The sequence below is a fragment of the Buteo buteo genome, chromosome 3, assembly GCF_964188355.1.
Source record: "Buteo buteo chromosome 3, bButBut1.hap1.1, whole genome shotgun sequence".
NCBI lineage: Eukaryota > Metazoa > Chordata > Aves > Accipitriformes > Accipitridae > Buteo > Buteo buteo.
In genome coordinates this window covers 41,092,986-41,106,369 of record NC_134173.1, presented here as the reverse complement: position 1 = coordinate 41,106,369, position 13,384 = coordinate 41,092,986, and the positions used below count along the sequence as shown (strand labels likewise).

Here is a 13,384-nt window from a genome sequence, read left to right as displayed (position 1 = left end):
GTACAACTAGGCTTTTCAAGTCAGTTAGCTTAGAAAGCAGCCTCTATGTGTGAATGTCACTTAACATTCAGGCTCAAGACCGGGTGCTGCAAACTTCACCAGATATTCCCATCCAGCTTGGGAACACTCAGTATCTTGCTTGTGCCTCTGGAAGCAGCAGCTCTTGAGTGCCACTGAATTTGCTGCAAGCAACAGGAGACACCATCTCCCATAGGGTATAGTCAGTGGCTCCCCGCTTTCTACAGAGCATCTGGAGCTGTTCAGCTTAGCAGGACCCAGCTCCCGTCTATCTAGAAATACAAAGCAGACTCAGGCAGATCAGACTTGGGAAGTGAGGGTGTGAGGCTAGAGCGTGGGAAGGCAAGAGGCTACCTGCTATGCAGGCTTGTTCTGTATTTGGGCAAATACAATAGTTAGAGAAAAAGAACATATGAACTAGAGAAAAAGGGAGAAAGATATAGAAGTTAAAGATTAAAAACAGAAAGAGAACGCACAGGAAAGGGTTTTGCATTATGGGATAATATAATTGAAAGTACAAAACCAGCCTACTCACATTTTGAAACAAACAAAAGGAGAGCAAAGACTATTGTTTGGTTGGGGGGGTTGGGGTTTTTGTCTGGTTTTTTTATTATAATCTACTCCAGCATGAGCTTTAGCCTTGGCTCTGTATTCCATAGGTCTGGTGTTAATAACGTCAGTTTTTGTTTCTGCAGAAGGCATCCTTGAATGCCTGTAGTCTCTCAGCTAAAGATAATCAGATGTTCTACCAGATTTAGCAATACTGGTGGCCTCTGACAAACCCTACCTCATGGTCATTGAATTTCAAGTCAAGAAATGGGACGCCCTGCGCACACAGGATCAGAGCTTTAGGTACCAGCTAACGAGCCACAGAGAAGCGTCTGCACCAGTATTGTAGTAGAATACCAGTTAGGTTACAGTGGAGTTCCACCCAACTTCAAGCCTTACTCAGGTGGAAAGAGGTGGAAAAAGGCCCTGAGAGTGAACATATTAAGAGACCTGTGGTGGAGCAGGGAAGCAAGAGGAACCGTACAAGGAAACAGAACTGATTACATGTGGACTACTTGGAAGGCAACCTGCAAAGATAAGTTAATTTAATGTAACCCAGAATTTGTGTCCACAGCAAAAGATTTAGGGGGAAAAAAGGTTTATTAGCCTAGATTTTTAGAAAGACCACACGGGATCTAATCATACATCAAAATGTGTTAGTAAATATTACAAGCTGGAAAGAAAGGGACTCTGTTATGTGTTATTACTTTGTAGAAAGCAGTAGGCTTTAGAAACAAAATTTGTTTATCAGACATAACATGTCTTTATCCAAAATTAAATAGCCCTCATAGAAACAAAGAAGCAAAACCTATAGACTTCTTGCAAAAGTACAATTACATATGTATATGTGTTAAATAAGAACATTTAACTCTTCTTCATTGGGTGTGCAATTGTGAGAGGAGAAGCAGAATTCAGATATCAAATTATCCAGACCTCAAATTTAGCATTTTGCCATTGTTTTAAAAATCTGAAATTTGGTTCACAGGCTGCTATTCAAATTAACATCAAAACTAGATTCTGTTTCAGTTTTAGTGGAAGCAGATGAGGATTCCCATTACATCTGGTTTGACTTTCTTCCCTCTAGTAAATGCTGCCATTTGATCCATGTCAATGGTGTATAACCTTGAAATGTCATTCATACAACATTTTCAGAAAACAACACACAAGAGATGTGACTTTAAGATGCACAGTTCTTTGTTTCTGATGCAGGAATTTGTATTTCTAGATTAGAAACTACAAGAAATGTAATTAAAAACCTTCAAGAAGGAAGCACTGATTGTACTTCTTGACAAAATGTTCTAACAATCTAATGGCAACTGTAAGGGGAACATCCATTAAGATCAAGTGCATCCCGCTAAGGGAGCGGCCTCACTGGGGCCTGGAATGAAGGTGCAAATAGCCTCACACTTTGGAAACAAAGTAAATTACACCATTACCCTCTTCTCCCATCCTCAAAAGTGGGCCTTTTTAGGAAAAAAGGAAAATTAACATGTGTTGACAGGTTTCAGTATATCTGCATCTCAAATGTGAACTGTAGCATGCTCTTCCATAGACTCCCTAGGCTCTTATATTTTTCAGATGTTTAAATCTTGAGGACTTTCCTCAAAATAGTATTATTATTCTTTGAATGTGTGTCAGCTTACATTGCATTGCGCATAGCCACTTTTCTTTAATGTGAGACTGTTGTGGGTATTTTTCCTGAATGAGCAGTGCTACCATCTGCTTCTTCTGGGCCAGAACCTAGCCAATATCTAAAGTCTTTGCTGAAAAAATGTTCAGAATTACTTCTGAGCTTTCTGGATTTGATCAAGGTGACTTGATAAGTTTAGTTTGGGCACTGACCTTGCTAGACTATCCATGAATGTTCCCTCACCCCTATCCACAGGCCCACTGGAAAGGAGCTGTATAGTAGAGGAATCCAAATCTGCACCTCTGAAGCCCTGCTCATCCTGCAGCACTATATCATCCTTTAAAGATGGGCCATAATAGCTGTCTCATCTCAGAAGAATCCCAAATCTGAAAAGAATATCAGTATGCTCTGTATGCTTTAATTTGTGAGATGTGTGGCTGAAAGTCCAAATTCTGAAATGTGGGTGTTCTATGATCCCAGTTATATGAGTTCCCAAATTATTCAAGGTGATGTGTTTGTGCTTCATCGTGCACCCAGGGAGCAGAGAGGTGACCCCAGGAAAAGAAGTTAGAGGCTGTGGGCCTTTTTTTAAATGCTAACTTTGGTACTGATTGCTGCCAAAACCAGGCCTGAATCCTGTCTTTTCACTCCATAATAATGAGCTAAGAGAGACACACAGACTGTCCAAGATGCAAAATGGCAACACCTGCCCCCACTATTCTAAGCTTGAGACTGATTTATGAGTCACCTTGTGGATGCATATGGAATGCATACTGCCAATTAGCCAGCTATTAGGCTTGTGGACCTGGCCCCAGAGATCAGTCTTTACCAGGAATTTTGCAGGGTTTAGGACCTCAGATTCTTCCTCAGGAATGTTTATGAAGTGCTTGACTGTAAAGACAGGATACCTAAAATAACACCACATACACATATATAGAACTGAATAAGGACAACAGTGCAATCAGACACAGGTCCAAGCAGGAGACCCAGACAGTGTCGGTGTTAAAAAGGGTTGGCTCTTCTGTGCCATGCAGGCTATGTGGTCAGAAGGCCATAAAGCTATAAGTATTCCTACTTTAAGATCTGCTGAAAGCCAGTGTAGCACTTATACTCATTCTGCAAAATTCCATAGTCTGTGTCCTGATGGACAAAACATCTGCAATATGCTGCATCAACAGTCAGAGCAGCGCTCAGTCATTCATTCCAGTGCTGAAGTCCACACTGTCAGGAAAACACCTTCTCTTTATGGATGATATCTGGGTCTTGCTGAACTCCATCAAAACTGGTAATCCTTTAGGATTCAGAAAATTTATTTCCCCTTGCTATCCATAACTACCAGAGCCTCAAAATACTGGCTGATTATGAAATTCAGATACCAGTTTTTCACCCACTTCAGAAATAGTCTGATCTTGGGAGTCTGTAAGATAGTTATGTGAAGCAACACACTTACGTTTGTTAAAGATTATATGCTTGACCTAACACTTGTCAACAGACTTAAGTCTTTTGAACAGGTACATCTGAAATGCCATGTTCCCACAATGCAGGATTTCAGACTAATATTAATTTAAAGGATGCTCCTTACACCTGTATTTAGTTATTCTTTGAGACAACGTAGTTAGTTCACTTCCTATGATAGGCTTTCCAGCTCCTTTTTTTGGAGTTCTCCAAGCAGAAGTTTTGAACCATAGAGGAAAGAAAGCAAGGGCCTGATTGCCTCTCCCTATATTTATGCCACATTTATGCCACTCCTGTTCCTGGGGACAGATACACAACTGTTCTTAACATATCTTTGACTGCTGGCTCAGAGAAACCTGAAGAGCTTTTGAAATCATTTGAAATATTACAAAGTGAATCAGAAGCATGCAAGGCCAAAACAAATGCTGTACCTGTAGCTTTTTCCTTTCACCTTTTAGCTGGATACATTTCTTCTTTCCAAGGTCTGTTCCCTTCAGCTAAAGCTCTTCAGCTGATGTTAGTTTGACTTGACATTTTTTGTTACTCTTTAAACCATCGCATCTTCTTGCTCTGTGAAATCTTCCTATCTGTTTTTTCCTCCTGTTCATCAATTTTTAGTACACCCTTGTTTTAGGAAGGCCAGAAGTTTCTAAGGGCTGTACCTTGGCCCCCTGCAGCCTCCTTCACAGCTGCCAGTGATGATGCCACTGTGAAGACTGGGCTTTTTTCACCTTGAAGGACCAGTCACCTGGTGACAGATCTCTCCACAAATGCTCTGCAGCTCTTCCATTAAATGCAATGCAATCATTGGAGGTTAATTTTTATTGTTTGCCAGACTCTAGTCTCCCCAGCTGTCTTTTTAGCTGCCTAACCTCAGAAAAAAATTGACTTCTCTGAGTGCTCCCTATATATCCATTATCTGGAGGAAAAATCCATCTGTTTTATCCTGCAGCATCTATATTTGAAACACTCAGCCTTACTTATCTTTAGCTAACTCATTCTTCTCTGTCAGGGCTTCTGCCTGAAGCACTATTTGTTTTCCCTCCATCAGAGAGATCACCTCTTCCAGCCTCTTCACTCAGTACCTCATTCATCAGCCTTTCAACAGCAAGAAGTGCTGGTACAAATGCAGAATCTGTTTTATCTTCATGATTTTTTTCATTCTCCAAATGCTGTTCCGGCCATTTGAAGTTTCTGTGCAGTAATCACACCTGTGTGTGTGTAGTTTCTGCTTCTACTCAACATCCCCCTCCACTCCACAGCTGGTTCAGTTCTGAATGAGTTCAGTTATTTTGGCAGCCATCTTATATCCCACTTCACTCTGAGGATCTGCACCTCTCCAACACGTCCTCGCTACTGAAAACAGAGATTACTAATGTGCACCACTTCTAAGGGAAAGGAAAATAAAGTAGCAGTGAACACTACCAACAAGAGTTTCCCGGATAGGGCCCTCAGTTGTGACGCTTTTTCTTTTAATGGATAAAAGCTAAGCCAATGCCAAAAACATGGAGTGCAGTACCATGGAATCACCACAACGAGGCATGTGATGCATTGCTTTAAAAACAGCTGTGGCAAACCATTTTTAAACTGTGCCGTATTTCTTTCTCTTTTGGTCCATGGTGGATTTTCCCAGGTTCTATTCAACAGTAAGACAGTTAGAGAAGGTGCTTTCCTTTGCTGTGACATCTTCATGATGGCAAAAAAACAGTTAAAATGGTTTCCAGTTTTCCAAACCAAAGTACTGCATTATTTCTCTTGTGCACTTTCAGCTACCCAGCTGCATCTTTCTGCCTACCCATGATCTTATGAAGGTAAAAATTACTTTCATTTTGCTTGCAGCTATTCATTTTTCACAATGTGTATACATCTTGATAAAATGAAGGTAACCCTGCAGCTGTGTTGTGCCTGTAGTAGGAATTCTTCAATGACACTTGCTAGTGCAAACTCCTATGTAACTATTAATCACTAGGACATTCAAATTCTACCCTGTGAAGGCTTTTAAGCTGTTGGGTATGTTCTTCTTTAAGGCATGAAGAGAATTCACATTGTTCTTCCAACATATTACTTGCCCTAGAGAAAAAAATCTTCTTTATATTTTAGCGGTCCACTCCTGTATGATGATGCTGAGTAATTAGGGCCTCAGTGAAACTACTGATATGCAGAAACACTACTGAGCATGAGAAAGGACTGTGAAAAAATTCTGTGTTGGACAATGTAGTTGTTCCAGAAATGGACTTACAAGCAATGGTTTGCATCTCAATTATCTAACTGTGTCTCAACATTGTAATTAAAAAATGTATTCAAATGTTCTGTCGGGTTGCCCTCAATATGTACTACCCTGGACCAACATAACTAGGTCGTAAAAGTCAAGAACTACATTTTTCTGTGGTAGACATCTTGGGGGGGGGGGGTCTCCACCAACTTGGTGGGCCTTAATTTCATACAATTACTAGTAGAGACATTTGTGTTGCCCCTTTCAGAGTATTCACAGTGCTTTAGAATAACTCAGGCCTTTCCTTTCTCTGCTAGACAGTCCTTGACTTATTTGGGACCTATGAGGTGTTTTTATGTAGTACCTCTCAGAATGGAACCAAGAAATTGTGTCTCCTATTTCCACTAAGAACTGTGTAACTATGCAGCTTCTTCCCCACAATATCCTGCAATTGCTTGGGTGGTCCCAGCCTTGCACAAGCTTCTTGGAACTGCTGTTTGTTTCTCTAACATGTCAATCATGCCATCATCCCTCTGCCTCTTTTCTGCTTCAGCGACTTCTCCGTTTGCATCCTTAAGTAGCAGCATAAGCAAGGCTTTGGGATCCTGCAGGTCCTTCTTTTCACACTCTTTTTAAGGGCTCTCTTCTGAGTGCTGCGGAGTAGTTGCAGCACACTCATCTTTTTCAGTTGCTGTTGCTGGGTTCCTACTGTGGGAAATGCTCCCAAAGAGGAAGGAAGATCTTGCTTGGTGTTAAAAAAAAATAAATCAGACACAGCTCAAGCTTCAGCCTTGAAAATTTGACCCTTTTTGTTTTTAGATACTCGGTTGTATCTTAGCCTTAATAACAGGCTTACCACTCTGCTTGTGATTTGAGTGCCAAAGCAGGACACTAGCAGTAAAAGGGAAAATGGAGATAAAAAGATGTACTGCTTCCAAGTACAGAGACAGAGCTATCTGCTAACTTGCCAAACTGATAAAGCGGCAATGAAGGCCTGAATGGCAGATAGTGTCACCCTGCTAAAGTGTAAGAAGTACAGACAATAGTAAAACATTGTATGTTACTGTCAGAAAGGATGTTTTAACTGATACCTTAATAATGGCATGGAAGAGTTAATCCTGTTTGTTGGAAGTCTTTTTGTGCAATTTCTGGTAGAACAGCAAAGGAGTCAATTCCCTATGCTAAAATAGTAACTGTTTAATTCAGTGTGACTGTTTAATTCAAAACCAGAAACAGCAAAAGCTGATTGTTACCTTAAATTTAATAATAATTAATTGTGGGACAGCAAATTGTTATTAAGCTCAACTGCAATTTCAGAGTTTCTCTCAACCCTGTCTCCTTGCTTTGTCCTTCTCAGTCAATCCCCTTACTTTATAAAAAGCCCAACTGCATCCTAAATCCATTTTAGACTCTTGCCTTTTATTGCCTTGGCAGTTTACGATATAGCTCTTTTGTTCACTTCATCCCCCAAATTAAATTTCCTATGGACCAGATCCTCAGCCAGTCTAAGCTGGCATAGCTCTATCAACAACCACCACTCTGCTGATCCAGATGATCGAGCCCCCTCCTATTAATCATTGGTCCTTTCCCCCATCCCCCAGGCAGATTGCTTGCATGGTGTTGGCAGGGTTCCTGTATCATCTGTTCATTCACTAATAACACTATTCAGCATTTATTGGGCCAGTCTGGCTCTCTGTGCATTCAGCAGCAAAGCTGCTATTGATTGCATGATGGGGAAGCAGAATCAAGCCATGTAAAGTCACGTTACTTTGTATTCTGAGCGCTCTGTGCAAACTACAATGCAGTTAATTCACTAATGGTTTATATTCATCTTGCTTGTGTCATAGTGAAGGGAAAATATTTCTACACTGTTGGGGGGGGGGGGGGGGAGTGGTTTGCATGGTTGTTTTTCAGAGGAATTGAGTCACGTCACAAAAGGCAAATTTTGGGCTTTGCTCCAGCAAGGACACACCTTAGTAACTGTGAGGCACATTGCCAAAGACCTCGCTGTTAAGGGAGGTAAGATTATACAGCCTGTGTTGCCTGATTACATGTATCAAATAAAATTGCCAGATAAAAATAGTATGAAGGACAAAATATTTTCAGGAGAAAGAGTGAATATCATCTCACTTACACCAGGTTACACCATCTACACTCTTACTTGCCATGAAGAAGAAAGCTGCACCAGGTCCATTACATTTTTAACAAAATGCTACTCTAAAAGGGTAACCAAAGTGTTAAGATAAACCATATATGCTTTAAAGAACAGAATTGAATGATTGACATAATTGGCTCTAAATCAACTTTAAGACTTAAAATTTTGAAGAGTATTACGGTGGACTATAATGTTTTCTGAAGTCTCTCCTAGTATTTTGTCACTGACAGCAGGCATTAAAATAACACAGAGAAGCTTTAAAAAATGTAAGGGTGCTCGGCATTTTGAAGTTTATGTTTTGGTTCAGTTTTTAATTGGTGTTGCTTTTACCTAGCAAGAAAAATGTATTCTTCACAGGATTTAAAACATATTGAACGTTAAAAAGTCTTTATTAAAATATTTCCACTATGTCACTATTTGCAAATTTGGAAAGGTTCTGAAAAATTTGCAAAGCTCATCCATGCAATTTTTAAGGATTTTATTACCTTAAATTAATTCATTATCTGTAGTTATTTTAAGGAGATGATTTTAAAAGTGTTTTAAAGAGTTTATTCTTAAGTATTGCAGTTTAAAAGACAGTAGTTACACTACAGTATAACAAAATGCATAATTACAGATGAAACTGACAGCAAAAGAATGGCATACATAAATACAGATACAAGCAAATATGCCAATCTCATTATTACTGATATGTAAATACCCACCATGGAAACACAACCTGAGCTTTATTTGTTATTATTGTCTAAAAAGAGAAAAGCATTAAAAAGTCAAGGAAGTGGTGTGTGGTGCCTTATTTACTCCCCAGCCAAATTACTTCTCCCTGAAATATGCATGATAAAAATGTTCATTTTCCTTGACTCACATTTTGGAGCACAACTTGGTTCTGTTTCCACTGTAAGAACAGTCTTACAGTTTAACATCCATACTTACCATATAGGCTTTTAATCCTGTGAAGATTTAAGTTAAAGGCTAGCTTAATGCACAGAGTAGCCCTAGTTACTTCAGTATGCGTTTTCTGCGTGTGGAACATCAATGAAACAGAGCCCTTGTTTTCACAGTCATTATTTTTGAGTAACCATTGCTTTCTGTTTTGACAAAACTACTTTTTACTATAGCTGCAGTTCCCTGAATACCAATATTTTTATCCAAATGTATTTGTAGCCTTGATGTGGCTTCTTAATACAAGTAAATTGAATTTAAATACAATACCATGCCAGCTAAGAATCTTTGGGGAATTTCTGGCACATGGGTCAGGGGACCTGTGACCTCTGCATAGGCCAGGGACTTTTTCCCAGGCAGCCCACGGCTCCACCAAGCTTCCCCTCAGAAGCCCACTGTCATCCTCTTCTCCCCTGTGATAACTTTACATTCTCTCAGCATCTCATCCCACCCTGCAGCACTCCACACCATGCTGTCCCATCTGCTGCCTAAGTTTCATGTCATTCTGTGCTATAGCCCCTTTGCCCTCTATTGCTCACCTTCCCCTTCCCTTGGCTGGCTGAAACAGAAGAGGAGCTCGGTGTGGAGCAGCACTGGGTGACTTGGTGGCTTTGCACAGGGATGACACGCTGCTTTGGATCTGCAAGTGAGGCTGAAGGACCTGCACGTGCAGAGCACTGCTGAGGCTGGGTGAGGAGAAAGCACTGCATGACAGAGAGGTAGTTAATGAACAGGAAAAGTATTTAGAAGTCTCACTAGACCCTCAGTAAAGACAAAAATGTTCAGACTCCTCCATGAGTAAATTTCAGCCCCAGACATGTCTAACTGTATGGGTATTTCTTACAGGTGTTCCACAAAAAGCATCTGTCAGCTCCTGTGGCAGCTTCAATAATCCAAAGGGCTGCACAGTTAGGATCCCAGCAGTATTGAATTCTTTTACTTCACACTGTTCCCTGGCATTTGTCAATTGAAAAGCTTTTAGCTTAGTTTATTTCAGAGCAAACATTTCCCTTTGTCCCCCCAAACATGTTACTTCTTGGATCTGAAGGGCCAGAGATACTGCAGAGCAGAAGGCTGTAATCACAGCACCAGGAGGAGAGGAGGCAGCCTCAGGCATCCCTCTGCACCCACTGTTAGTATGATATGCTTTCCACCTGCCAGGTGAAGCACTTGATTCCTCACCTTACAGAATCAAGACTTAAACTTTGAAGGATGCAAGTTTGATGCCCAGCTATGACAAGGACAGTTTTTGCTACAGCATGTGGAGCCCAAGCGTCCTGAAACTGGTAAAGGAGCATCTCTGGTACTAGCAAACAGAACTGCTGAGGAGCCTCTGGTTTGCTGTGTTTTTCTAAGATGTAGAATGGAAAAAAAATACTTTCCCTACTTAGACTTCCTCTACTAACCTTTATACTTGAGGTTCTCCAGAAGTAGTGGGTTTTCTAAATTATAAATGAATAAGCTGCCTGTATTGATGATTGTGCATATAGTAAGTTACTTTGAATACAACAAAAGCGTATGTAATGTGAGCCTTAAATGCTTTAAGACATACTCTGACCCCATCAAATAATGGGGCATGATTCCACCAGGTGGTGGAAGCAACAGCAATCCGTTGTCTTACAGGAGCTAAACTCGTTTCCTCAACTAAGAATCTATTCCACTGACCTTCAGCTCTTACATCACAAAACACTTTGTATGCATTTGCTTCTCTGTAATATGAGTTGTATTTTCTTGGCTTTTGAAAGTAACAAAGAAGCAGAGAGAATAGGGTCTTTTGAACACCTTTTTCACATGTTCACACGCTGCCTTTAATCACATTTGCAGGAAGATGTCAGCCTTTCAAGTACAGTTCTAAGGATGTCGGTGCCCTGAGATCAGGTCTCTGTCCTGCCAAAGGCCAAGTGACTGTCTTAGCCTGTCACAATACTTAATCAGGAAATTATTTTTATTATGGAAACTACTTTCTTTGGCTTTTCTGCTGTAGGCTCTTCAGACATACCAGACTGATCCTGCCATGAGAAAGATGCTAACTCAGCTGTATTTCTATATCATGCCTGTATTTAATGTGGATGGATATCATTTTAGCTGGACAAATGTAAGTAGTATCAGTAATATTACTCAAAAAATTGTTCAGACAGGAAAGATCAAATGGTTGTTACATCATTCAAGCATGAATTTCTGTATAATCTGGTCCATCACTTTGTGGCATGCAAAACAGAAGTAAATTACTGCAGTTATAATACTGAATATGTTTACCAGGGTTGGTTTGTTATGTGTACAAATAGATTTTTGCCAAAATGTAGTAATACTGCTATTTCTATTTTATAACTTATGTTAGGATCGATTTTGGAGAAAAACAAGATCAAAGAACACAAGGTTTCCCTGTCATGGTGTTGATGCTAATCGCAACTGGAAAGTGAAATGGTGTGGTAAGTCTGGCGGTACTTTGGTCCACTAGTTCAGATTACCCTGTATTTAATTATCCAACAGACTAAGTAGGTTAGGTCATATCCATTGTGAAGTGTTCTCTTTTCCATGGTTAAAGTTGAAGCTACTTTCCCATAAAGCCACAAGCCAAGGCTCAAATCTTTCTTATAGCTTCTAAAAAAACAGAAGTCCTGAACTTTGGAAAAACACATCTCATCACAAGTAAAAAGTCATGGTGAGTGTGGCAAAATAAAAAACATGTATACAGCTATTCTGTATTTCTGCAATCATGTAAATAATTTGAAGCACAGCATTGAGCCTGGCCCATCACATTTCATAATTTACCTGACTACAGCTTTAGGAAATATTTCAAACTTCATTTTATTTAATTCATCAATTCTCTGAAATGGCTTTAGCTTGGGAAATGTCAGACTTGCTTTGTTGGCCTCACAGAGAATGTCTGAGAATATTTTAAGGCCATTATTATTAGTGATTTAATAAAGAAAGAAGGTGCTTCTAAATGCATGGAGATCCAGTTTTAAACTCCCAGCACTTCTGTAAATACTTCCATAAAAATTTACCTCAGTTTTGCATAGAGAATGCAGCAGTAATGAAATACTAGCAGAAGATTTGGAATGGGTCCACTGAAGGAGAAATGGTATTGTATTAAATCTTACAGCAAGTCATACAGGAGTAAGCATCTGTACAAGTTCTGGTGCAGCAGAAAATAATAGCACTCTGTTGTGAAATATAGCAATATATAACTGGTTCTTCTGCTGGCCTGCCTTCCCATCTTGAGCAACTTCCTTCACCTCTCTGTACAGCTGTTTTCTCCTCCAGCATTCCTTATTTACATTATAAACTTGTAAAGACAGAAACTGTGTTTGCATAGTGCTAGTGCAACGGCCCTCCCTTCAGCCTGTCCCTCTTACACTGGAACTCTCTCGATGTTTCAAGCACTGCACAGTCTGTCTTGCAGCGACTGGATTCTTTAAGTAGATTTTTGAGAACTGTGAGGATAAAAGTGAGTGCAAATAATCTGCCTGGGGAGATTACAAATGAGGTGAGAGTGAACAGAAGCATGCATTCAATACAGTATGGACCTGTGAAATATGCTTCCAATTTTTTTGACTCTACTTGCATTAAGAAGGGAGCTGAAACAGAGGCAGTTACAGAAAGCCTGTGTTAGCTGAGAATCCCTCCACTACAGAAGACAGTCCCATGGCTGCTATCACGATCTTTAAGGCAGAAATAATGTAAAAATGAACCAAAAAGACCTGCATCACAGTTACCATCTGTTACTTAAGTGCGTAAGTCACAACTGCAGGTATTTGGGGGACATATATTTACTGTTCAGAAGGTAGATAGCCACCGGCATAGTTGGAATGAACGGTTTTCTGACAAAGTCTTCAGAGCCATATTATAGGTACCTATCAGTGCAACATTAATACTCACACAGTGCATTTTCTTTCTGTGCCTAATTCATCTTTCTTGGGTTCAAATCACTCTGCCTCTCCCTCTTCCTGCTCCCTAGCCACTGTGTTAAAGCATACTTTTTACTCAGTCCTGAAAATATTTGCTTAGTTTTCAGTAAAAAAACATTTTTTCTAGGCTGAGTGAAACGATAACATGACACACACGCATTGCGTGTTGTAGTCCACTACTTGTTGCATTTCTGCCCTCCACTGAACATGAAAGACAGGTCCCCACCCCGAGTTTAAAAAATAAAAATTCCTTCAAAGTTGCTCATCATCCCACCAAGCACATGCTCTGCTTCCCTCACAGGACCCCAAACTCTGTCTGATTCTCTATTTTGCCAGAGAATAAAGAGCTCTTTCATGAACTGGGCTGACTGGTGCTCAGAAGATCCTCACCCAGCACCCTATGTTCTCATTAATCTGACACTAAATGAGGCAGAGAAGAATCTGGATCATATCACACTTTGAGGCTTGATAATCATGGGGTGTTTAACATTTAATACTGCATATGCTTTTAAAAA

At 40.1% G+C, this 13,384-nt stretch overlaps 1 protein-coding gene across 2 annotated transcripts in view; it reads left to right on the top strand.

Annotated features, from left to right (window-relative positions):
* The window catches only part of CPA6 (carboxypeptidase A6), an 85,399-nt gene that overhangs the window by 60,953 nt on the left and 11,062 nt on the right, over nt 1–13,384 (top strand). For both annotated transcript variants that reach the window (XM_075024343.1, XM_075024342.1), the window contains 2 exons: nt 10,943–11,053; nt 11,297–11,387. In XM_075024343.1, the coding sequence (XP_074880444.1) occupies nt 10,943–11,053; nt 11,297–11,387 (202 nt within the window). The remainder of the gene's footprint in view (nt 1–10,942; nt 11,054–11,296; nt 11,388–13,384) is intronic.